The 26,498-nt window shown below is 38.8% G+C and overlaps 1 protein-coding gene across 1 annotated transcript in view; it reads right to left on the reverse strand.

Annotated features, from left to right (window-relative positions):
- The window catches only part of RELN (reelin), a 502,874-nt gene that overhangs the window by 405,158 nt on the left and 71,218 nt on the right, over positions 1-26,498 (reverse strand). The window contains 1 exon segment of the mRNA XM_021063495.1: positions 20,203-20,313. Coding sequence (XP_020919154.1) covers positions 20,203-20,313 — 111 coding nt within the window.

A 26,498-nucleotide genomic window follows, 5' to 3' on the forward strand; every position in this document is an offset into this window, starting at 1 on the left:
AAATAATATAATTCAGAATATATCTGTAATCAATCATTAACCTATATATTAGATAAACAACAGGAAAGCTGATGTCTTAGCCAAAAGGGTCTTTAGTTCTGAGCCCAATATAGGAGTTTCCAAAGAGAAGAGAGAAATTCCGGGCCAGGTTTCTGTGTCTGACCATGTGGAAAGAACCTTGAAAGGAGGCCAGAAGGATCTCTGCATAGCCCAAGTCCATGCACAGAGGAGAGAAAGATGCTGCACAGGGAGAAAGGAAAGAAATGAAGGTTTCCTCTTCCTTCGCCCAAACGGTGCGTTCACATGAGTGGATGGAATATGAGGATGTCAGCACTTGGCTAGAGATGAGCCAGACCCCCAGGTATCCCCCTACTGGATACAGAGCCCTCCAGTGGGACCCATAAATTTGGCCCCCAGGAATGTGAGCATCCAGGCTGAGACTCTTCTCTTTGCTTCCGTGTTCCCCTCTAGCTCAAACACTTATCTCCTTTGTAGGGAAATTTTCACAAAGAAATAAAAGTTTTTATCACTGCTCTACTGCAGGAGAACCTCACTGCTATACTGCAGAACAATGAGAGAAACACAAAAATGCTCTGGAGTATGGATACTGAGGGGCTACTCACTAAGTCTTGAAATGTATATCATTCAAGTTTGTGCTGTAGCTAAATAACATTACCTGATCTTGTTCTCTGAAGAGGCTTACTAGCCACTGAAACTACAAATATTAAATCTTGCATGCCAAAGATCTAATGGATATAAATATCCGAACATAAATGCACACACACACTTAAGCAACCACTGTATCTGAGGAACCACTTAAGCAGTGAGTGCTTTTCACACTTGTATAATCCTACAACCCAGCAGAGAATACACCTTTTACTTTGCAACCAAGGACACACAAATATACACTCAAACAAACAAACAAACAAAAACATGAAGCAATGTGTACTTTGTCATGACGTGTTGAAACGCTAAGTAAAGAATATTACATATCCCAAGGCTGATGATCACTGTTATTGGAATATGTATAATTGGTAATTAAATTAGCTAAGTGATTCCCCATCATCAGAAGAGAAGACAAATCAAATAAAGTAAAACAATCCCTGATTCTTCTTCCTTCATTCTTTGAGACTACTCTCAGGTAGGGCTGAGTTCTGAATATAAGGGATAAATTATAACATCAAAATTCCTATTTTGATAACACTTCCAGAACTTTCAGTGTTATCTGTGTGCACACAAGAATTAAAATGTTCCTGCCACAGGGCTTTCTTTATTTGCTTTCATTTATTTCAAAAGAAATTATCAAAAATATTACTCATTTCCACCATAATCTAAGAAACTATAGAAACCAAGTGTTCTATAATCTTTTGAACAAATCAACATTTTATTATTAATAAAACTTCTAAATTCTAAAAGATTTTTACCTATAATACACTTTTCACTGCAGCAAAAAATTTGAAAAGTTTTAACAAAATGTGTGCATTTATAAAGAAATCATTGATTTTTAGTTTTTGCCCAGTAATTAAAAGACTACCCCCCAAAATGGAATTTTAAAACACTTAAATCGTAAGCAGTGTGTATTAAATACTTGACACTACCCACTCACTAGTCTAAATGAAAAAATTAAAAATATATTCAAGAGCATTTAATAAAAATGTGGAGTTCCCATTGTGGCGCAGTAGAAACAAATCTGACTAGGAACCATGAGGTTTCGGGTTCAATCCCTGGCCTCACTCAGTGGGTTAAGGACCTGACGTTGCCATGAGCTGTGGTGTACGTCGCAGTCACAGCTCGGATCTGGCATTGCTGTGGTTCTGGTGTAGGCCAGTGGGTACATCTCTGATTAGACCCCTAGCCTGGGAATCTCCATATGCCACAGGTGTGGGCCTAAAAAGGACAAAAGACCAAAAAAAAAAGCATTTAATAAAAACATTGACTTTAAATTTTTTTGGCTGTGCCCATGGCATGTAAAAGTTCCCAGGCCAGGAATCAAACAAACCCTACAGCAGTAACCAGAGCCACAGCAGTAACAATGCCAGGTTCTTAACCCACTGCACTACCAGGCAACTCCTAAAAATGCTAACTTTAAAAGATGGCTTAACGTATGTGTTTTTGAAATCTTCTCAAGAATACCATGATGGTAACTTATATTAACAAAATGAAAACAAAGAAAACTGGGAGTCAAGTTTTTATTTTCTTCCTGGTGAGTCACCAGCTACCCATTTCATGCACTCAAGTCTTAACTCTAATATGCAGAAAAACACAGAGGAGGCTGTGGCCCAATATTTTTAGGCTGAGAAAGCCCATGCAATTATTAGCATCAAGAGAAAAGCAAATTAATGAAGCCTCAAATCTTGTGCATTAGCAGCACAGTAGCAATCAGCAGTTGGTGATTTTAATATTTTGAGCCAAAAAAAAAAAAAATACTAATTCTTAAATGTAATGACCAGCCTCCTTAAGCATCCTAATGCTAAGCCAAAGTCACAGTCTTAACTCCACCCATGCTCTGCGCCTGCTCAACGTTGTAATCTTTACATACTGTGTATATTTATTTATTTATTTTATAAGAGAACTTCATCCGTAAACTTTCTTGACCTACACTGACTTGGAACCAACTCTTAAGTTAATTAACTGTTAACAGATTCCTCTAGATATGAGTGCAACACAGATATTTTATCTTCCTGTTAATTAGTAATTATGCACTGGCAAGAAAAACAGTGTTTCTTTCCAATTATCCCAGAACTCAGTGATTATTTAAACTTGGCTAATTAGCATTAGAGGGCTTGTACATCTTCTGGGCAAATTGTGTCTGATAATCCCTATTAAAATATACATGGTGGTTGTTGACTTGTAACAAGAAAAAAAAGTGGCAGTTCAAAGGGTATTAGATACAGCACAAGGCAAATGGGGGCCCATTAAAATTTTCCCCACTGCTCTAATGAGAATGCCGAGGGTCATTTCTGCCTAGTTTACCATCTGTTTGGTTTCTGGCATGTGTCTCTGGTGTGAAGCAAGTGTCCCGAAGCCCATTTGGCTTATCACAGTGTAAACCAATAGTCTGAAGCAATTTCAGTTGTTTATAAGATGGCACATTAAAATCAGAAGCCTTCACAGGTGAACAGAAAACTTTTGAGAATAAAAATGCAACATCACAGAAAATGTCCTTTTTTTTTTTTTTTAATACGAGCAGGAAACGCTTAAAGAGAAACTTTTAGACAGAGTCTACATGAATTCTTTTATTTATTTTTTTATTTTATTTTATTTTATTTTATTATTTTTAGGTTTGCACCCAAGTTGGGTCTGCAACCTACACCACAGCTCACGGAAAATGCCAGATCCTTAATTCACTGAGTGAGGCCAGGGATGGAACCCATATTCTCACAGATACTAGTTGGGTTCATTACCACTGAACCACAACAGGAACTCCAATATTCTATATGAATTCTCGTATCTCGTATCTCTACTGACCCTAAATTATGACGCTTGAAAAACAGCAACTTCTTTGGCTCCATCATCTACATCACGCATTTTAAAAAATTAGATTTGTACTAAGGCAGGGAATAGCTTCCTTAAACAGGACACAGAAAGCAATGACCATAAAAGAAAAAAATTGTCAAATTAGAGTTCAACAAAATTTAAAACTTCTACTCATCATAAGACATCACCAAGAAAATAACAGACACTCCACAAATGGAAAAATACATTCACAAAAAAATACCTCTGATAAAGAACTGGTACCTAGGATATATTAAAACTCCTCTAACGCAAAAATAAGACATTTTTTTGTATGATGCCTGCAGCATATGGAAGTTCTGGGGTCAGGGATCAAACCCATCCCACAGCTGTATCCAAAGCTATAGCAGTGACAACACTGGCTCCTTAAACCACTGAGCCACCAGGGAACTCAATTTTTTAAAATATTAGTATAAAATCTGAACTTGACAAAAGCGGTCAATAAGCACATGAGAAACTACTCAACTTCAGCAGTCAGCTAAGAAATGCAAATTAAAATGACAATGAGACAGTACCATGTACCCACAAAAATGGCTACAATAAGAAACACTGACAACACTTATCACAGGTGAAGATACAAAGCAATTACAACTCTACTACTAATTTGTTGAGAGTATAAAAAAGGTATAAGCATTCTGGAAAATGTCTGGCAGCTTTTTATAAAACCAGACCCATACACTAAGTATTTGCCAAATAAAAAGAAAAGTACATATTCACACACCCCCAAAAAAAACTTGTATTCAGGTATGTTCATACACAGCTGTATACATACCAACCAAAAGTTGTATGTAGAAAAACCAGGTATCCGAGAATCAGAGAACAGAAAAACAAAGGACTACTACTCAGCCATAAAAAGAACAAGCTCCTGACAGACACAACATGAATAATTCTCACAAATATTATGCCTAGTGAAAGAAGCCTTATACAGAAGCATACATACTGAATGGTAGCATTTATTCAGTTCTAGAATAGGTAAAATGAATCTACAGCAGAAGAAAATCAAAATGATGATTGTCTCTGAGAAATGGGAGTAAAAGTTAAGGGAGGAGGCATGAAGGTATTTTCTGGGATTAAGGCCTATATTTGGATAAGAATTTGGGCTACACAAATAGGTGCATTTGTCAGATCTCTTCTCATGTATCCTTAAGATTTGTGCATTTCATCGTATACAAACTTTACCTAGCTGGTGGGTACTCAGTATAAATTTCTTTCAACTTTGATGTATATTTGAAATTTTTTATAATAAAATGTTGACAGTAGACTGAGATTACTTCAATCAAAATCCCTATTAAGTTGCTTTTTAGAACAACATAAGCTTATTAGATGAGCACCCTCACATAATTCAAAACCATGTAAATATGACTGTGACGGCACTTCTTTCACCCATTCATTTGGTCATGACAGCCTTGCACACAAGGAAGTAGGTGCTGCTGCTTTTGGGTCTGATTTTTGTGCTTCCACCACTGTGCTTATCCAGTGTGTTCTTCCCCCAATCCTTTCCCCTTTGGTAACCGTAAGTTTGTTTTCCAAGTCTGTGAAACTATTTCTGTTCTTAAAAATAAGCTCATCTGTATCATTTTTTTAGATTCCATATGATACTGTAAGATACTTGTCTTTCTCTGCCTGACCTCACTTAGTATGATAATCTCTAAGTCCATCCGTGTTCTGCAAATGACATTATTTTGTTCTTTTTTGTAGCTGAGTAATATTCCATTGTATATATGTACCACGTCTTCTTCATTAATTCCTCTGTTAATGGATATCTGGGTTGCTTTCATGTCTCGGCTACTGTAAACAGTGCAGCTATGAACATTGGTGTACATGTATCTTGTTAAATTAGAGTTTTCTCTGGATATATGCCCAGGAATGGGATTGCTGGATCATACAGTAACATTAAGAGTTTTTTTTTTTTTTTTTGGCCGTGCCCATGGCATGGGTAAGCTCCTGGGCCAGGGATCAAACCCATGCCGTAGGAGTTACCAGGGCCACAGCAATGACATTGCTGGATCCTTGGCCCACTGAGCCACTAGGGAACTCCTATTTTTAGTTTTTTGAGGAGCCTCCAACTTACCAACTTACATTCCCACCAACAGTGTAGGATGATATGTGTTCCTATATGTCTGCTTATCTAGTTGGTGCCCCTAATTCTGTTTATTCCATTTGAACCTGTTATTACCCTAATATAATTTCGTTAAATGCTATGTAAACTAATGAAAAATGAATGCTCTTCGGAAAGGAATTTTCTCATATATGGAAATGAACTTGAATGCTTAGGACAGACTTGATAAAAAGAAACTAAAGAAATGCTGCTTTCAGGAGTTACCATCATGGCTCAGTGGTAACGAACCTAACTAGTATCCATGAAGATGCAGGTTCGATCCCTGGCCTCGCTCAGTGGGTTAAGGATCTGGCGTTGCCCTGAGCTGTGATGTAGGTCACAGACACGGCTTCGATTTCATGTTGCTGCGGCTGTGGTATAGGCCGGCAGCTGCAGCTCTGATTCAACCCCTAGCCTGGGAACTTCCATATTCTGCAGGTGCAACCCTAAAAAGCAAAAAAGAAAAGAAAGGAAAAGAAAAAAAGAAGGAAAAAAAAACGTCGCTTTCAAATTATGGTAGAAAAATATTGCAAAACAAAAATCACAAACACCTAGAATTCTGTACTTAGACTTCTTCATGAGTCTGTTTATGTTCTTATTCTAAACAAAACTATAACTGGAAATATGGTTTATGTAAGAAAAAAATGTTTTAACAAACAAAAGTCAATGGACCTCCAATCAGTGACCTGTATTTAAAGAACAGTTCTTAGATGACATCTTAAAATTGGCAGATTTATCACCTGAGCATTGTATTTAATATCAAAATCCACACACATTCTCCGGGTCACCCTGCCCCTAGTCCACGCCCTCCATAAGGGACTGATTGCCTTTTTTTTTTTTTTTTTTCTTTGTCTTTTTAGTGCCGCACCCACAGCATATGAAGATCCCAAGCTAGGGGTCAAATCAGAGCTGGAGCTGCTGGCCTACACCGCAGCCACAGAAACGTGGTATCTGAGCTATGTCTGCCACCTACACCACGGTCACAGCAACGCTGGATCCCTAACCCACCGTACAGCACCAGGGATTGAACCTGCGTCCTCATGGATGCTAGTCAGATTCATTTCCACTGAGACAGAAAGGGAACTCCTGATTGCCCTTTAACGAACTATGTTGTTTGGTCATTCATAGAAAATAAACAATAAATATACATAACCAATTTCTTTTAACTGCCTTAATACCAGTACTGATAATGTCAAACTACAGGGTTTCCATAGTGTCTTTCATGGGTGAGTGTGGATGTATAAGAACTGGAGGAAGCACGGTGAATATCTGAATATGCGTGTGTATACAAATAGTTATTTCAATTATACTGTAACCATTTTCTCATGCCATTAACTATTATACAAAAATAGAATTTTAATGACAGAACATTATTTCTTCCCATTAATACTCTATTTCAACACTTCTCTATTATTGGGCATTTAGACTATTTTCAAATGTTTCATATCTTAAATAGTGTTTTGATGAATGGTCATATACATAAATCTTTGTCTACATTTCTGGCTTTTTAAAATTTATATTTCCCCAAAGTAAAAGAATTGCGTCAAAGTATATGAATATTTTAATGGCTCTGTTTACATATTGCCAGATAGCTTTCTAGAGACCCAATATACACCAACATCAACAATGAATAGCTATTTTCCAGCATTGGTGTCAAAATTAAATACACATGATTTTAAACATCTTTGCAAAATTTAAAAATAGTACCTCATAATTGCTTTAATAATGCATTTTTATTATTGTGAGTTGAATATTTTGCTCACATTTATTGGATACTTGTCTTCTTTTGCAAATAGTATGAGTTTTCACTTCTTTTTGCTTAGAGTATTAGTTGTTTTCTTTGAGTTGCTTTTATGACTAGGGAAAAATGTTCATTTTTTTAATTTTTAAAAATCAGCATTTCTATTACAGAAGCAGTTCTTTTTAGCTGTCAGAAAATTAGAAAACAGAGAAGAAATATACTTGATGTTCTAAGATTAAACCATCCTTACAGTCTAGAGGTTTAAAAAACCCACTTAGTTATGATGCTCTATTCTTTAAAACAGTGCTTCTCAAATGATCCCATGCAAAACTAGTTCTGAAAGACATAAGAAGATATCCTTTGGGAAAAAAAGAACTCCATGCTAACATAAACGTTTGAAAGAAAGCTTATTATATGGTGTTCTTGAAAATTCACAGTGTGAAAAAGTTTACTAGACAATGATGTAACAGTAAAAATACTGACAATCCAATTCTTAAAATGGCTCAAGGCCTTGAATAGACATTTATCCAAAAACACACAAATGACTAAAAAACACCTGAAAAGATGTTTAACATCATTAGTCATTAGGGAAATAAAAATCAAACTACAATGAGATATCACTTCATATCTACTATTAAAAAGAAGGAAAACAAGCATTGTCAAGGATGTGAAGCAATTGAGACTTCATATATTGCTACTGGGATGGTGCAATGGTAGAGCTGCTACAGTTTTGTTCAGGAGGTCCTCAAAAAATTAAACACAGAATTACCATGTGACCCAGTAATGCTATACTCAAAAGAATTTAAAATATGTGTTCATACAAGAAACTTACATGTGAATGTTTCTGGGAGTGTTATCCATAATAGCCAAAGGTGGAAACAATCCGAACGTCCAATAGATAAATGGATAAATAAAATATGGAATATTCATACAATAGACTATTATTGAGCCAGAAATAAGAAAGAAGTACTTCATTCTTTAATATGCTTCCATATGGATGAAGGTGAAAACATTAAGTAGAAGAAGTTAGTCACAAAAGGTCACACACTATCATTTCATTTATATAAAATGGCCAGAATAGGCAAATCTGTACAGGCAGGAATTAGTGGTTGGCAGGGGATGAGAGGAGTGAGGATTTGGGACTGACTGCTAATTGGTTCTTTCTGGGGTGATGGAAATGTTTTCAAATTAGTGGGGACGAATGGAGAGCACAGTGAATATACTAAGAATTATTGAACTGTACACTTTTAAATGGCAGGTTTTGTGTTATACGAGTTATATCTCAAAAAGAAAAAACAATGAAAAACATATTAAATATTCTAAGAAGTACTGTTTAACTTTCTTTAACCAGAATACTCCAAGCTTAATACTGCAAGAATAATGCAATATTCTTTTCCCACATAAGACCTATTAACATACTGGGAGATAGCAATGTTTGCAAGAAGCAATGTGAGAAACGCTTCTAACACAAAATTTTAAAATTTATTCTAAGATATGGCTTATAGCTCCTTGTTCAAAGAGAACGACAGCAAGGAAGAGAGAAAAGGGATGGGAAGGTGAGGGGCTTAAGGGATAAACTTCTCAACCTCATCATTGTTCTAGAGCTGGTCATCTGTCCCCACTCTCCAGAAGCACAAAGCCACATCCCAATAGACTTTTTCTTTTTTCTTTTTTCTTTTTTTTTTTTTTTTTTGCCATTTCTTGGGCCGCTCCCATGGCATATGGAGGTTCCCAGGCTAGGGGTCGAATTGGAGCTGTAGCCACCGGCCTATACCACAGCCACAGCAATGCGGCATCTGAGCCGCGTCTGCAACCTACACCACAGCTCACAGCAACGCCGGATCCTTAACCCACTGAGCAAGGCCAGGGACTGAACCCCCAACTTTATGGTTCCTAGTTGGATTCATTAACCACTGAGCCACGATGGGAACTCCAGACCTTTTCTTTTATTAAAAACAGACTTCTCTCCAGTTTTAATGTTATTGTTAAAAATACTATTGGATCATTGAGGTTAAAAGCCAGGTTAAAAAGACACTTCTCATAACTCAAATAATTACTTTAAAAAGAAAACTCTTAAGGATAAACAAAACATCTTTCCAGAGCCTGATCTCTGATAGCTCCATTTATTTTACTTTTAACTTGCCATTTACTAGAGTTCATGTGGAGAGGAACCTTCTGAAAGAGAACCAGAAATAACATAATTAAATAGATAATAACAACAATATGGTTCTGATGTACCAAAACACATAGGAAGAAAAGCAGGAGGGGAGCTCAGTCTGAACTTTAGCCAAAATATTAACAATTTTTGCTATTCTGTTTTCCAAAATGGCAACTCCCACACTAGGAAGTATCTTTCTACTCAGACATTTGGAGTCCTGAAAACAATAATTTAGTTGTGCGCTTGCTTCAGAAAGCAGCCTACACATCTAATAGGCTACATGCAAAACTCAGCATCAGAGGGCTGAATACAGACCGCAGAACAGAAGACAAGAGTGAGAACAGAACTGGCATTTGGGGAAGTGCCTTTATAGGACTCCTACATCTTTTCGAATTCATATGTTGTATCTAGAACTATTTTGTAGGCTATGCCAGGCATTTACTTTCACTCTTTTCTTTTTAATACTTCAAAGATACATCAGAATACATGATGTAATCACAACTATTTCTAGGAAGTAATAATACTATAATATTACTTTAAGTTGTCTTAAATTTAACTGCCAGGAAAGAAGCAGCCAACTTTACCCAAGAGTATGTATAAGTCAATTACTGTGAACATGAAACATAAACTCATTTCTCACCACCTGGATACCAAAAAGCAGGGGTGGGGGGGTGGTCCTGGGAAACCTTAGGGAAAGGAAACCACCTTATAAACCAAATGACCACTAGACTGGTTTTTTTGAAGTTTATTCCCTTAAGCATATATTCAAGCTCGTGTCTAGTTAAACTGGACAGACTGGCATACTGTGAAAAGTCTCACTCTCGCAGAAAACAATATCTCTTATCAGCAAAGACCCAGGATTCCTAAGTGGTTTTAAAAATGTATTACTTAAGAAAGAGAAAAGAATTTCTAATTCTGCTTTTACCTAGTGAGGGCTAAGACCGCGTTTATAGAAACTTATTTTCTAGGATTCTTCTTAAAAACTTGGGCATATGAAAAAGTACCCAAAAAAAAAAAAAAAAAAAAAGTACCTTACACAGAGACCTAATGCTCCATTCTTTTTGCTAGGTGCTCAGTCTCAGGGCAAATATCTTCTTTAACAACAGAAATAAGGTTACAGTTGCCAAGGCAGAAGAGTCTCTGCCAATAATTCTTTAATACTAACAGGCAATATTGTAACAAAACAATTTCAAAATTCATAATTTATACAGCATAGTGGCAACTTCTATTAGAATATGCTCTAAAAATGTGCATTTACTGATGTTCTTATTTATCAACAGCCAGTTTCCTCTGTTCCTGAGTGCGCAGATTTGAGCAGGAATAAGGAAGAGAAAGGAGCCAGAAGAACCCTTCCTTAGGGATACCTTTTTAAGGTACCTGCAGTGGCTTCTGGGTACACATCTTACTAGGACTGAATTCTTCTATCTAGAATCTGTGGATTCTCCAGAGAAAACTGACAAGTAAATTATTGAGGAGCTATGAAATAGTTGAACCTTGCGTGAAGTGTGGTGGGTTTGTTTTGGTTTGGGGTTTTGTGGGTAATTTTTTGGGGAGGGGGTTTGTTTGGGGTTTTGTTGTTGTTTACTTTCTTTCTGTCTCAAGGAAAGGAAACAAGTGACTTAACTTTTTAACAAGCATCTACCATTTTAAATCATATGAAAATTTATATAAAGGTTGTACTGAAGTTAGGCAAGGGGATTATATGAATATAACAGAAAATCTTCCTTAATGATCACACTTTATGCACTCCTAAACTCTGTTCCCCAGAAATTACAGAGACACCATTCTGGGGAAGATCTAAGAGATAAAATAAGAAATTAACTGTCATGTATTATTTAGACATTGACCTGCACTATGATAGGAAGCTGGACTGGACCATCTCTTGATGTTCTTTCTACTCTCTTAATTCTATAGAAGGTGCTTAATCAATCATTATCCTATCTGAAGGCAGGTGCCTGCCACCTCCAGGAGAGGAAGGACAAAGTAGCTGCAGGATAACAAATGTCTACAGGATTTCTAATATAAAAGTAACATCTGGAAAATGCCTGTGTAATGCAATGTGTTAAGGACCTGAGATTACCGCAGCTGTGATGCAGACTGTAACTGACCTGAGCATTCTATCTCTGACCTGAAACTTCCACATGCCATGGGCACAGCCAAAAAAAAAAAAAAAAAAAATTATAAAATTCCATTTGTTCCTATAGTTTATCTGTCCGTCCTTTCTCTCTTTCCATTTCTTTCTTTCTGTCTGTCTGTCTGTCTTTCTGTCTTTTTGCCTTTTCTAGGGCCGCTCCTGCAGCATATGGAGGTTCCCAGGCTAGGGGTCTAATCGGAGCTGTAGCTGCTAGCCTACGCCAGAGCCACAGCAACTCAGGATCCAAGCCGCATCTGCAACCTACACTACAGCTCACAGCAATGCCGGATCCTTAACCCACTGAGCAAGGCCAGGTATCGAACCCTCAACCTCATGGTTCCTAGTCGGATTCGCTAACCGCTGCGCCACGACGGGAACTCCTAGTCTTTTTTTATTTTTTAAATTAAAAAAAATTTTTTTTTTCCTTTTAGGGCCACACCTCTGGGATATAAGAAGATCCCTGGCGAGGGGCTAGGGATTGAATTGGAACTGCAGCTGCCGGTCTACATCACAGCCACAGCAACACCATATCTAAGCAGCATCTGTGACCTATGCTGCAGTTTGTGGCAACACAGGATCCTTAAACCTCGCTCAATGCTGAGCAAGGGCAGGGATCAAACCCACATCCTCAGGGACACCATGTTGGGTACTTAACCTGCTGAGCCACAATAGGAACTCATTTTGTTAAAAATTTTATTGTAGTATGGTTGATTTACAATGTGTCCCACCTATGTTTTCTTCTAAGAGCTATAGTCTTAAGTGTTGGACAAATGTGTAGATTTATATGCACATATACAAATTCAGAAATATCCTCAAACTTAAAGGCAATAACATTCTCCCTCTCTTGTCCACACCCATCCACTTGTGCACAAACATGCATTTACTAATGTCAGTGCTAGCAATGTACCCTATGAAGCCTCCAAGATTTTTGTTGGTTTAATCCTTCAATAAATATTTATTGAGCACTTGTTACGTGCCATGAGAGCAAAGATGACTAGATCATCTCTCGTCCTCAAAGAGGTATAAAGGTTTTAAAACAAGTAAATTCAACAGATGGTTGGAGATTGCTGGTGAAGGTCAGAGAAGAGAGTAAAGCATGGAGGAAGGAGCAGAGAGTTCCATGCAGGTGTGAACCAGGGAGGAACAGAGAGGAGGGGTCACATAGGCTCAGTAGAGGAGGTGAGTCAGGACAGAGGCCCTTCAAGATAACAGCAGTTTCGCCCAGCAACCCAGGGGCAGAAGGAATTCCAAGCACCATACACAAGGTGGAAAGCACCTGGGATTTTGGAACTGCGTGTGGCTTACTATGATCGGTGCACAGGTATGGTATGTGGGTACATGTAGTGGGAGTGGTTGACCGGGAAGGAAGAAAAGGAAGCTGGGAAAAGACAGGGGTTAGGGACAAGGCTGCAGCAGAGAGGGCCTCTTCTTTTGGTTGTAATCAAAACCAACTCAAGTTGGCTTGGGCTGTAAGGAGAATTTAATGAGAGTCCATAGATCTAGGTTTGACGCATGGTGTTGCAAGTGCCTATGTGTGACCTTGGGCAAGTTACCTACCGTCTCTGGACCTTAGGTTCTCTACTGACAAAGTGAGGATAATTATAGCAGGATTTTTATTTGGATCAAAAGAGTTACTATTTGACACACACCTGTACATACCAAGTGTTCATTAAAAAGTTAGCTTTTTTCAGTTGTTTCTTAGAACCCAAGAATATCTGAGCCTGGTGGGAAGAAAGCCTAAAATAGGAGCCTGGGAAGCTCTCCTACTCCCTGCAGCATTCTATCCTTCTCTCTTCCTCCTCTCCCTGCAGGACCTTTTTTTGACCCCCTGTGGAAGAGAGCTGCCTAGAGCTCCCAAATGTCTACATGTGCCTTGATGCAGCTCATGCACAGTTGGACCAGGATTGATGAGTCTTGATTCCAAACCCCTGGACTAGTAAATATGACTGACTTGGCCTGGCTTGTGTATCTCATGGTTTAAACTGAGACCAAAAGGTTAGGATAAAAATGTGCCACAGTGACACTTGAATGGCAGCAAGGAGGGCAAAGGAGTCACTCATTTTGATTTCTAACCATTTTCAGGTACGAACCATAGAACAGGCTAAGGAATTTGGATTTTTAGTGCTTTTAGAGCTGCTGATGAAGTTACTAAGGAAGTTGGCTGTCCTACTGCTTTGCATCCTCCTTGATCTTTTTTCCTCCAATTTGCATAGCCCAATCTCCTTTTGATAATCTGGAAACTGGAGTTCCCATTGTGGTGCAGAGAAAACGAATCCGACTAGTATCCATGAGGAGGCAGGTTCGATCCGTGGCCTCGCCCGGTGGGTCAGCGATCCAGCGTTGCAGTGAGCTGCAGTTCCAATTCAACCCCTAGCCTGGGAACTTCCATATGCTTCAGGTGTGGCCCTAAAAAGCAAAAAAGACGAAAAAAAAAATCTGGAAACTGCCAAATCTGGTCTATTTATAAAATAGGATATGATTTAGCCATAAAGAGCAATGAGGTACTGATACATGCTGTAACACGGATGACACAACGAGCCACATACTGTATTGTCTATTTAAAAGGTCTAAAATAGGCAAGTCCATAGAGACAGAAAGTAGATTAGTGGTTGTCAGGGACTAAGGGGAGGCAGGAATGGGGAGTGACTGCTAACGGGGATGGGGTTTCTTTTGGAGGTGACAAAGTGTTCTGGAATTAGTAGTGTTAGCTGCACGACCTTGTGAATATACTAGAAATCACTGACAGGTACACCTTAAAATGGTAAATTTTATGTGTATGTAAATTGTATTTCAAAAAAAGTATCTGAGACTGGATATGATGTCAAAACACCTGGTTTTAGTCATCGCACCTACACTATCTCCAAGGGCAAACTGGCACTTGCCCTTCCAAAGCCTTGCTTCCTCAACTATGCACTGGGGCAGGGGCTGAGCCAGGCTCTCTACCCAAGGTACATTTCAGCTCTAAGTTCTAAGGTAGGAAATGGGCTGCATTTCCCCCTCCAAATTAAAGCCAGCCTCCCTCTTTCAAAGCTTCTGCCACCTGAATATTTTCTTATTCTGTTTCCTATTTCAAAGATAGAATTCTCATTTCCTTCTGAGTGTTTTAAAAAAATACTTATTTTCAGCAGTTAAATAGATAATCTTACTTAACTGACATAGCTACTTTGTGACCTGGGCTCCTCCATTATCAACCTCATTATATAAATGCAGACACTGATGCTCAGGAAAGGAGAGTATGTGGCCCAAGTTAGCAAGAAGCTAGGCTGGGCATGGAGCCGGAACTGCCTAATGCCAGAGGTCACGTCATGACCCCTGCACTGAGCTGCCTTTCTCCACTAACCCCTCCACTGGAGCCAAATCTCATACCCCTCCACATTTTCTCTAGCAATTTGTTAACTGATTATTTCTACAGCTTTTATTCAACATGCTCACTATTCTAGCAGGTGATTCTTCTTAGTGTTAGGAATTGGAAAAGATCCCTGAACTCTTTGTCATATGTCAAATGCAAAGCAGATAACAGCATTTTTTTTAATGAAGGTAATGCTGGCACACCCAAATGGAATAAATAAAGAACAAGCCTTAGGTTAATGCCCTATAAATAGGATAAATTGATGACAATTTAATCCCTGTCAACTGTGCTCCTTGCACCATTGACTAGAGTATTTGTTTAATTAACCTAAAGACTCATTGCTAACTACAGATCTTTGACCATACTCACTAAAAGGCCAAGCCTCAAACTCCTCTATATGTTTAAAATTCCTTAAGTATGTAACAAAGCGTTTCCTTGTAAAGAGACAAAATAAATTTAACAAGATCATCTGAGTAATTTAAATTATTTCAGTTGGCAAATAAAGACCATTACTATACAAGATGCTATTTAATCACATTGCTAATGGCTGCCCCTTCTTTACAGATATTACAGCCTAAATACGTGCAAGCATTCATGATACATGCATGTGTTTCAAAGCCGTACAGACAGGCCCCCTAAGATTGAACTACAGCAATTGCCAGGGATACGCCTGGTGATAATTAATAAATTTGTAAAAAGTTCTACTTGGTTTTAATGTGAAGGATAACCAAAATTACCTTAAACAGACTCTTTATTTTTGTTCTCAATGACAGCAAAATAGTAACAACAACTTGCATCCTGGAAATTAACATAGTTTAAACCTACCGGTAAAGTGCACATCTTTATTAACCAGTGACCAACATAAGTGGGATGGATTGGGAGCTTGGGGTTAACAGATGCAAACTATTGCTTTTGGAATGGACTAACAATGAGATCCTGCTGCGTAGCACTGAGAACTACATCTAGATAGTTACGACGGAGCATGATAATGGTAGAAAAAAGTTTGTATACATGTATGTGTAACTGGATCCTCATGCTGTACAGTGGGAAAAAAATGTGTTGGGGAAATAACAATTAAAAAAAGATTTACTGAAATTTAAAGTCTTTCTTAAAATATTTGCTTTGTTTTATAAATATATCCCTATTCACCTAAAGAGTGCCACATCACACTGAAAAAAAAAAATCAGATCATTAAGTTCAAAAATGCTAATATTGTGCTTTAAAGATAACACTGAAATATTACATTTTTATGTTAGTTGTTTAATCTCTATTAAAAACATGACATGACTGAGTCTAAGACCAGATCTTGGATCTGTGCACAACATTTTCTCCTCCAACTTAGATTTCATCAAATCTTGCCATTTTTAGAGTTTTGTAACTAAACAAATGATCGGATCTAGAATGGCTAATTATTACAGGAAAAAGAAATGAAACATAGGAAATTATAAAAATTTAAGTGAAAAACTGCCAAAATGGCTGATATATTAGCTGAGCAAAATTATCTAAGAATTGCAAAGCAACCTATGCAAGGTCTAACAAAAGTTTAATTTATGCAGGGTCTAACAATTTGAAGTGTGGCTACTATCACTCAGGCCTGCAAACCTGATTCTCAGGTTGCAGAGAGCCAGAATACCAAAAACTGAGTAACACGCTTTTAGAGCCAGAATACTAAATATTGAGTAAAATGCATTTCAATGTCTGGAAAAGGAATGATTTTATATAAAAGGATATTCAAAAAGCCCTTCATTGAGCAACCACAATGAGCCTTGAAGATTTACATGATTGAGCTGGAATTCAGTGCCAAAGACAAGAGGAAAGCATTTTTTTTTTCCTGGGATACACAAAGAGATATCCATAATTAAACATCACACTTCCCAAGGGCAGCATGTTTTCTTATATTGACAGGCAAAATGAGGTATTTCAAATCATGCATTGCTGGCATAGAGTCATCTTTTGCATAGCTATTGTTTTAATGTATTTCTGACTATCGGACATTTATCTATTTTTGGTCAGTGAGGCATGCATTTTAAAGAATTCTGGTTTTGCATAAAAGGCTGTAGTTATGTTAGTGGCAGTACATTTATACAACAATATCTTAAGAATAATTATGGCCTTATTTTGACTGGGTGTACACACATTTTATATGCAAAGGAGAGTGGATTATAACTTCAAGTGTAATCAGTACAATTAAAATTAATTATAACTGGAAAAAACTTTCAGGAGTACCTTTTTAGACACAACTATATGTTTTACTTTGCCTTAACACAGCTAGTTAAATATTTTAAACACTAATCCCATGACATACTGGGAAAATGCCAAACAAGTCACATTTGCTTAGCATTCCATCAATTAAGTCAGAGCCTAATGATAGATTACATATTCAATAATTCTTTTGTTCTAGAAGTTCCCATCATGGCTCAGTGGTTAATGAATCCGACTAGGAACCATGAGGTTGCGGGTTCGATTCCTGGCCTTGCTCAGTGGGTTAAGGATCCGGCGTTGCCATGAGCTGTGGTGTAGGTCACAGACGCGGCTCCGATCCCAAGTTGCTATGGCTCTGGCGTAGGCCAGCAGCTACAGCTCCGATTAGACCCTTAGCCTGGGAACCTCCATGTGCCACGGATAGAGGCCCTAGAAAAGACAAAAAAAAAAAAAATTCTTTTGTTCTAGATCAAGGAATGCCACATTACTTCCAACTGTTCCTGCTGCACCTACCGAACTACCGAAAAGAAGCAATTCCATTACATTTTACCTTCTATAAGACTCTTCCTGTACTTTCTCACCTGTACCCTACTCAAATTGTTTCCATTTTATTTAAATTGTAAAGAACATATTAAATGTAAATTAAAAAGCAAAAAAATTAATGTGCCTTTATTTCCAAAGGTGACCATTTACATTAAAAGACATTTCATCTCCTGCTTTCTTTTGATCATTTATGAAGATTAACTCTGTTGAATAATATTCAGGTGTATTATTAAATTTCGTTTTTAAGGTTATTTGCCATTATGACATAAATACACATAAAATTGGAGTTCCCGTTTTGGCACAGGGGAAACAAATCTGATTAGGAACCATGAGGTGACGGTTGGATCCCTGGCCTTGCTCAGTGGGTTAAGGATGTGGCGTTGCCATGAGCTGTGGTGTAGGTCACAGACGTGGCTCGGATCCCAAGTTGCTGTGGCTATGGTGCAGGCCAGGAGCTGCAGCTCTGATTGGACCCCTAGCCTGGGAACCTCCATATGCCACGAGTGCGGCCCTAAAAAGCAAAAAAAAAAAAAAAAAATACACATAAAATTATTTGGGTACTACTGGAACTTAAAAAAGATCTCACTTACCTAACTATTCACATAAAAAATATATCCTAAAAAAAATGCCAAGTGACCAGTGAGAGACCTGAGCATTTGATTATGGAGGTCACACTACCATCAATGGGCTTTATGTTCAGAAGCTTCTTCAGACTCTCTCTCAGAGAGCTGCACTCATGGGAAGACTATATATTAAGTTAATCAAAATACACTCTATTTCAGGAGAAGCTGCCTTTTTTAATAGCTTTCAAAGTCACCAAGGAAAATTCTTTATGCCTGGGTGTCTCAAATCATTTCTACCAATGTTCAATTCTTAGTTTTTTGTTCGGTTTACTAGCTAAAATCTGAGGTAATATGATACATGCATTTTAGATGTTCTTTCAAAATGTGTTTGCAATATACTTATGAGTGATATTTAATGATTTTTCTCATTTAAAGCCTCTATCTTGGCAACTCATAGCTACTTCATTCAGCCAAGTCCACAAAAATATCTGGAGCTATAAACCTCAGATTAATTCCACTTGAGAATTTTTTTTTTTTTTTTTGTGCTTCCTCCCTACCTTCAAGCCAGCCTCCACCAAAGGAAGTAAGTACATACCAAAAAAAGCAGCTGCTTCAGGTATCATGGTTTATAATTTTGGGATACTTAGTATGTGAGTGGTTTCTATGTGGTAAAAGCTTTCCATGTATCACCTCCTTTAATCCTCAGCATCCTTTAATCCTCAATATCCTTTAATCCTCAACATCTTATGATGCAGGTGCATTGTCATCAGCATTTCATAGATGAGGAAGTTAAGCTTAGAGAAGTTAAGCAATGTGGCCTAGGCACAGAACTAATGTGGGTCAGGGTCTGGACCTGAAAGCAAGTCTTCTGACTGCACGGCCCACACTCTTACCCCCCCACATACCGCTCCTTCTCATGCAGGCTGGACCTGTAGGCTGGACCAGTACCAGCCTACATCTGTACTCTTCTCATGCCCTATCACATCAGACCTTTAACTACAGGACAGTCCTTCTGCATCCACTCCTGGATCCTACAGTTTGTTCTCCATACTGAGCCCAGAGTGATCTATTTAAAATGAAAGGCTGTTCTAGTCACTCCCCAGTCCAACAACCTCAATGGCACCCTCTGCTCAAGATCCTGAATGGTCTCCTATCCAGCCTCATCTGTTTTCCTCTTGATTCCAGATTAGCCACTCCAAACTCTTCTTGCCATTCCTAGAACACAGCCAGTCTCTTCCCACCCTGAGGTCTTCATATCTTCAGTTCACTCCTTCAGGTATGCCACGCCCCACCTCCACAGACCTTTAGCGAACTAATTCCTTATCCTTCACATTTCAGCTCAATACCACTTCCCCAGGAAAGCCTTCCAAACTACTTGCCATTTTACTCCAGAGGAGAGCTCGTTCCTCTGTCTTGCCCTTTCCCAGCACTCAGTACTTTTCCTAGCTAGCCCATAGCAAGATTCCACATTCCACATTTATATGGTCATGCTTACTTGCTGAACTTTACTATGACACTTTTCACCTCCTCCAGGATTTTAAGAACTGTTTATAAAAACAGGTTACTGAATAAATGCATAGGCATCAGAATGAATTCCAATTCCAGCAACCTACATGACAGAACACAGAAATCTAATCAAACCCCATAGGACCAAGGAAAACAGCAACAGTGTATGGGGAGAGGGAGAGAAAGATTGACACGCCAAGCTCATGGTTGGTTGCATATTCACCTGAATTATTTCAATCCACCTAACTTCAAGCAAACACACAAAAAACACTTCCAGTGATTTTTCTCTGAAATAATAAATGTCAAATACATTTAAAACAGATATTTCAAAAAATAAGACCTATTATCAGATAAAATATAGACAATCATGGGCTTCTGATGTCAGGATAGCTTACCAAATCCAAAAGCGTTTGACCCTCCAATGCTCTGTGAAGCCTGAACACTTGTAGATGTGTAGAGTCCTGTCACCAGCAAACCGTCAAAGAAGGTGCTTGTTGAAATTGTCACTGAAATACAGGGGGAAAAAAGAAACCTCAATTAATACAGTCAGAATAATGAGAAACATTTCTGATGTGTTAGACATTGTCAAAACAATCTTTACTCATTTTTCACAAATGACTTTTATACTATCCCTACTTAGTATTTTCTTTATATTCGAAATAACAGAGGAGAGGAAAAAAAAAAAAGCTCAAACTCCAATGTGTGTAATTGCTGGTCCTAAATTTAGTACATCAGTCCCACCTTTCTGCATTCCTTTACACTTTCCCTAGCTAAGCACAAAATCACCAGAAAATAATGTAGTACTGAATAGTTAGTTTCCCCACCTCCACCACCACCCCTGAAGGCAGTCAAAGGCATTGCTGGAGTTTTGGCATTGTGATGAAACACTATTATTTTTTTTAATATTCCATTCTGTGGGAAACAATCTTACATCAGCTGAAAGCAGAATAATAAACTGCACTGCATTTCTTATTGTTAGTCTGTGTCTCATAGATGAGTCTCCTGAAGTTTTTCAACAAAGCAGATTAATTTGCATGAAGACAGTCAGCCCTCTTCCTTTTGAGAACAAGAAAAGAAGACCACTGCATGCTTTAAGTTTTAGAACAAAGTCTTCAAGAGGAGGCCAAATGGTTTCATAACCAGAAAATCAGGATGTTCCTGGGGCGGGGGGAGGAGTAAAATTAAATATATCTGTAAGCTACTCAGGTTTGGCGTCTTAAAATTGTATCTTGTTCACCATCTAAAAATTGATCATAATTTCCTCCTTGCCATAATAGTTTTTTTCTCCTGCACTGCCTTGATTATATTAAGATGAAGTCATTTGCAGGAAGTAGCTGGGAGAAGGGAATATTATTTTGGTGGTGAACAGTACAAGGCTGTCATCATGCTTGGTGGCAATGAGGAGAATGATCAGAGTCACAGTAAGTTTGATGAGGATGTTTAAACTCCAGAAAATCCAGTGAATAGAGTGAAATGGTTTGAAACACCCACATTATAAAACATAAATAAGGCACAGTTATCAACAGAATAGCCTGACATCATGCTACCCCTAAATGACACTGGATCCTGGAGTAAATCGCCTCCACATCCTTTAATAAAATAATAGCTAATTTGTTGAGCACTTTCATGTAAACCACATGAAAACATCTCAGCAGGTCACTGAGCTCAATAGTTTACATGAATTATTTCATTTCATTATCAAAACATCTCTATAAAGGGGGTACTATTATCATCCCCAGGCTGCAAACAAGGAATCTGTGGCACAGGGCAATTAAGATCCTCGCCCAGGAGCATCTGATATCATCCAGTCACTGGGCTGCCCATGTCTGAATCCTGCTGCTGCCAGGGTTCTCCAAGGACCCTTCCCACTTACTACGTCATTTTCCACCACGGTGAGCTCAAGTCTGACCTGTGATCTCAAGTGCGCCCAAGATAAATGAGCATCCCTGGTTTGTTATTAATTTGTCTTCCTTTCCAAAAGATATTCGTCAAGCATCTGTTCAATGTTAATGACAACAGAGGCTAAACACTCTCAGAGAAGTGGTTGAGAAAGACAAGAACCATGCGTGGCAGCTCTCTATATTTCCTCTACTGCCCCCAGCTATTCAGCTCAGGCCTCAAACAGCTATGTCCCTCCCAGCAAAACATAAGCCCCACCACGTCTACCATGACAATTGATAGATTCAATTTAATTGATGGCTTGTACATATCTAGGGAAGTTTCAATCCCTTAGAGACGTGTATCTGGGAAGCTGTCTGGGTGGCCTGTGACCCGTTTCAGTACGAAGCATGACCAGGGTCTGTCGTTCCCCTTAGATATCCATCCAGACTGCTAATCCTGGCCAGACCGCCTGTCTTACCCACCACCCAGTGCCTCTCCAGACCTAGAGGTTGAAGCAAATTCAGATCACTTCTCTTCCACAAACCAAAAGAGAAGCCTGCTTCAGATCAGTTCTCTTTTTCACATAGATTCTTGGGTGCTAAAACAGCAAGGTCTAGTGAAAACAACCCATGAATAAGAGAACTGGACTTTATTCCCAATAGTATTAATTTGCTATGTCAGACTGAGCAAGTTTTTCTGCTTGGTTCCATTCCTAATAGCGATGTGAACACCCGTTATTTGGTAATGTCATGGGTAGGTGGGCTTAAATATGTGAGAAACTGTTTCTAAACATTAAGTGACTTAGAAGAAATTCGTAAGAAAAACACTGCTCTTAGAGACTTGGCTTTAAATACCATCCATAAGCTGACTACTCTCAAATTGCTATCTCTGGTCCAGACCTCTTTACATATACTCCAGATATATATCAAATTGCTGCTCCATATCCCCATCTGGATGTCCACGAGACATCTCAACTTTAACCTGACCAAAACTGAACACCTACCCATTCCCCAAACCTGCTTCTCCTCCAGCCTTCTCCAACTCCAATGATGGCAGTTCCACTGTTTCTGCTTCTCAGGCCAAAAACCTCTAAGTTCTGGAATCCCCTTCTCCCTGAATACAATCCATCAGTAAACCCTGTTGCCTCTGCCTTCAGATCACATTCAGAGTCTGACTACTTATCACACTGTTCTGAGCTACCATCGTCTCTCCCATGGACTGTTGCATTAGACATCAATCTGAGCATCCTGGTCTGTCCTTCTCTCTCCAATATAGTCCCACTATAAGAGTCAGAGGAATTGTTTTAAGACAACCAATCATGTCACTCCACAGTGTACAAATCTGCAATGTTTACAGCAAGGTCTTGACAGTGGCCTACCCTACTCAATCTGTGATTCCTTCTCTGTTCTCATCATCTTCTGCTCTCCTCCTAGCTCACTCTGCTAGCCTCCTTGAAAGTCAGCAATGCCAAGCCTCCGCAATAGTTCTCTCCTCTCTGCCTTGGACTGTCTTTCTCCAGATACCTGAAAGGCCAATTCTCTCACCTCTTTCAAGCCAGCTGAAATGTCACCCTCTCAAATGAGGCCTGCCTTAACAGTCTCCAGCCATCTGGCCCCTGCAATGCCCACATTCCCACTGCCCCATACTTGGCTCTCCTTTTTCCCCTTTCTTCTATAATTATCACTTTCTGACACATTATACTAATATATTTACTTAAATATTTTTTGTTGATTATGTGTACTGTCAGTCTCCTTCTGTAGAGTGTAAGCTCCGTCGAAGCAGGCGTCTTGAGTGTCTTATTCAGCAATATTTCAAGTACCTGAAATAATTCCTGACACTTTGGGGTATTCCATAAATACATATGGAAATATTTATTAATATTTATCTCATCCATACAAAAGTAGAGCAAGGTTGTCTTGTCTTTACCTTGTTTCTAGAGGAAAAGTATGCTGTGAATCCTAGACTTTATTAGTCAGATGAATCCCACTTAGAGAAGCCACATGGGGAAAAAAAGAAGACAGAAACATTGGCTATGTATATATTTAAAACATTTTCCAGAGTGCAGGACAGATCAATGCAGACAGAAACTGACTAAGAGAGCATCCAAAGACATTTATTAAAATAGCAAGCCAACTTAAGTACATGTATGTTCTCACATACTATCTGTTTATACACATCATCTAGAGAAAGAGTTCCTATTAGAAATGAATCAATTGTCATCTACTTTTCTGCCTGCTAGAGTTGGGAATTTAAAGTACTTTTTAGGGGGAAAATGACATTTGCCTTTGCAAAGATGCTCTGCTCTTGGCACTACGTTATGAGCCACACGGGAAGTCCCCGCTCTTGGCACTATGGACCAAGCATTCCTTTTCCTCCTCTAAACAGAGGTAATGCATAAACCGTATGTGAACCGGTTGGTACTTGGTCTCTTTTCAAGAAAGAGGAAATGTTGCTCAGACTCTCATGGAATTGAAGACATATCTTTCTGGTCACGAGGTTCCCCTGCATTCAAGAAGACAGTGGGTCTAATTTCTGTATTTTAAAATATACATGACACAGTGTGGATTCCCTACTAGTTTGTAGGAAACTTCAGAATATCTGCAGCCCACATGTTTTTACTGACTAGAACACTAGGAGTAAATCCATGAGCAATGTGAGCAAGATGCTAAAAACTTTACACCAAAGCTCTTGGACTCTGAAACTATGTCAGGGACACCCTTCTCTCCGCCCCCACTCCCTTTCCCTTTCATCAAATGCTTCCTCTTATCTCCACCTGCAGCCTCTGGTGAGTCTGTTAGGGTTTCCTTAAAACATACACCAAAACCCCCACAGAAACCAACAACTGTTTCCGACATCTAGGCTGCTCAATGAGGTGCTCCGACGCTGTCCTCACCTAGGTGAGTCCGCATCATTAGCCCCTGCAGAGTTCAGTTGTTCGCCGGGGCCTCTTCCCTCACTTTACCCTCAGATATAGTCGCGATTCTTTTCTATCAAGCTTCAGATGACCCCCATATGCACTGTCTCTTATTCTCCCTATGTGCCCTGTCCTGACATTCTTTCTTCTAATTCCTCTGGGACTCACCCTTTAGTACTATTTTAGCTTCTCTCCTCTTAGCTCATCACTTGCATCCACAAACTGCTGCCATTTAGGTACCTGGAATCAACTTCTTGAAAGTGGAAAAGTGACATATGATAAGTTAAAGGAAAAACTGCTATACACAGTACTAATATGGCTCATGACAGAAAAAAAACTGAAGCTCACATTTCTGAATGTGAAATTATTTTAATATGCATATTTAATATGCATCTGCATATTTTTTGTCTTTGTTGTTGTTGTTGTTGTTGCTATTTCTTGGGCCGCTCCGGCGGCATATGGAGGTTCCCAGGCTAGGGGTCAAATCGGAGCTGTAGCCACCGGCCTATGCCAGAGCCACAGCAACGCGGGATCCAAGCCGCGTCTGCAACCTACACCACAGCTCACGGCAACGCCGGATCGTTAACCCACTGAGCAAGGGCAGGGACCGAACCCGCAACCTCATGGTTCCTAGTCAGATTCGTTAACCACTGCGCCACGACGGGAACTCCTGCATCTGCATATTTTAATATGCATCAAAGAAAACAATTTTTATGGTTATTATATTTGGTTCATCGATGAAGCTATCTAAAGACAGATATCTGCTGTCTACTATTTTAAGTAATCTATACAGGAATCACTGAACTGTGTGTGTAGACAGAGATATACTAACTTACAGAAAGTAAAATACACAGTCCTAATACTGATTACAGATATCTTTCTAAGTTTCCGATATTCTGATTCAGAGTGGTATCTGCATCATGTAAAATATTATAAAGCTAGTATCACTTTAAAACGTTCCCTTTAAAAAATTTACATATGAAACTACTGCTCAATAAATAGAAATTACAGTTAAAAGGTGTAAATTTGGGTGCGTTAGCAATGGGAAAATTACACAAAGTTTTTATATTTGAACTGCCTTTAAGATAAACTACTGTAGGGAGTTCCCGTCGTGGCGCAGTGGTTAACGAATCCGACTAGGAACCATGAGGTTGCGGGTTCGGTCCCTGCCCTTGCTCAGTGGGTTAATGATCCGGCGTTGCCGTGAGCTGTGGTGTAGGTTGCAGACGCGGCTCGGATCCCGCATTGCTGTGGCTCTGGCGTAGGCCGGTGGCTACAGCTCCGATTCAACCCCTAGCCTGGGAACCTCCATATGCCGCGGGAGCGGCCCAAGAAATAGCAACAACAACAACAACAACAACAAAAAGACAAAAAAAAAAAAAAAAAAGATAAACTACTGTAAGGAATACTCTATCTAAGTGATATCTAACTAGCCCAGTCAATAAGCAAACCCTTCATTTTCTTTCCAAGATTATCAGCCAAATGCTTTAACAAATGTTAAGATAGGGAGCAAATAATACCCAGCAAATATCAGTTTACTTTAAAAGAAATACATTATTGGAGTTTCCTTGTGGCTCAGTGAGTTAAGGATCTGGTGTTGTCACTGCAGTGGCTTGGGTCATTGTTGTGGTGCAGGTTTGATCCCTGGCCTGAAAAATTCTACATGCTGCAGGCATGGCCAAAAAAAAAAAAAAAAGAAGAAGAAGAAGAAGAAGAAGGAAAAAAGAAATGAATTATATGAATAATTATGGAATCTAGGTGGTGGGTACACAAATGTCGGTTGTGCTACTCTTTTTTGTTTCAGGAAAATTTCATATTGAAAAGTTGAGGGAAAGAAAGACGTTTAGGATAAATACACTGATAAATGCACTTAGGATGAATAAACTAAGCCAACAA

Source organism: Sus scrofa, chromosome 9 (assembly GCF_000003025.6).
Source record: "Sus scrofa isolate TJ Tabasco breed Duroc chromosome 9, Sscrofa11.1, whole genome shotgun sequence".
NCBI lineage: Eukaryota > Metazoa > Chordata > Mammalia > Artiodactyla > Suidae > Sus > Sus scrofa.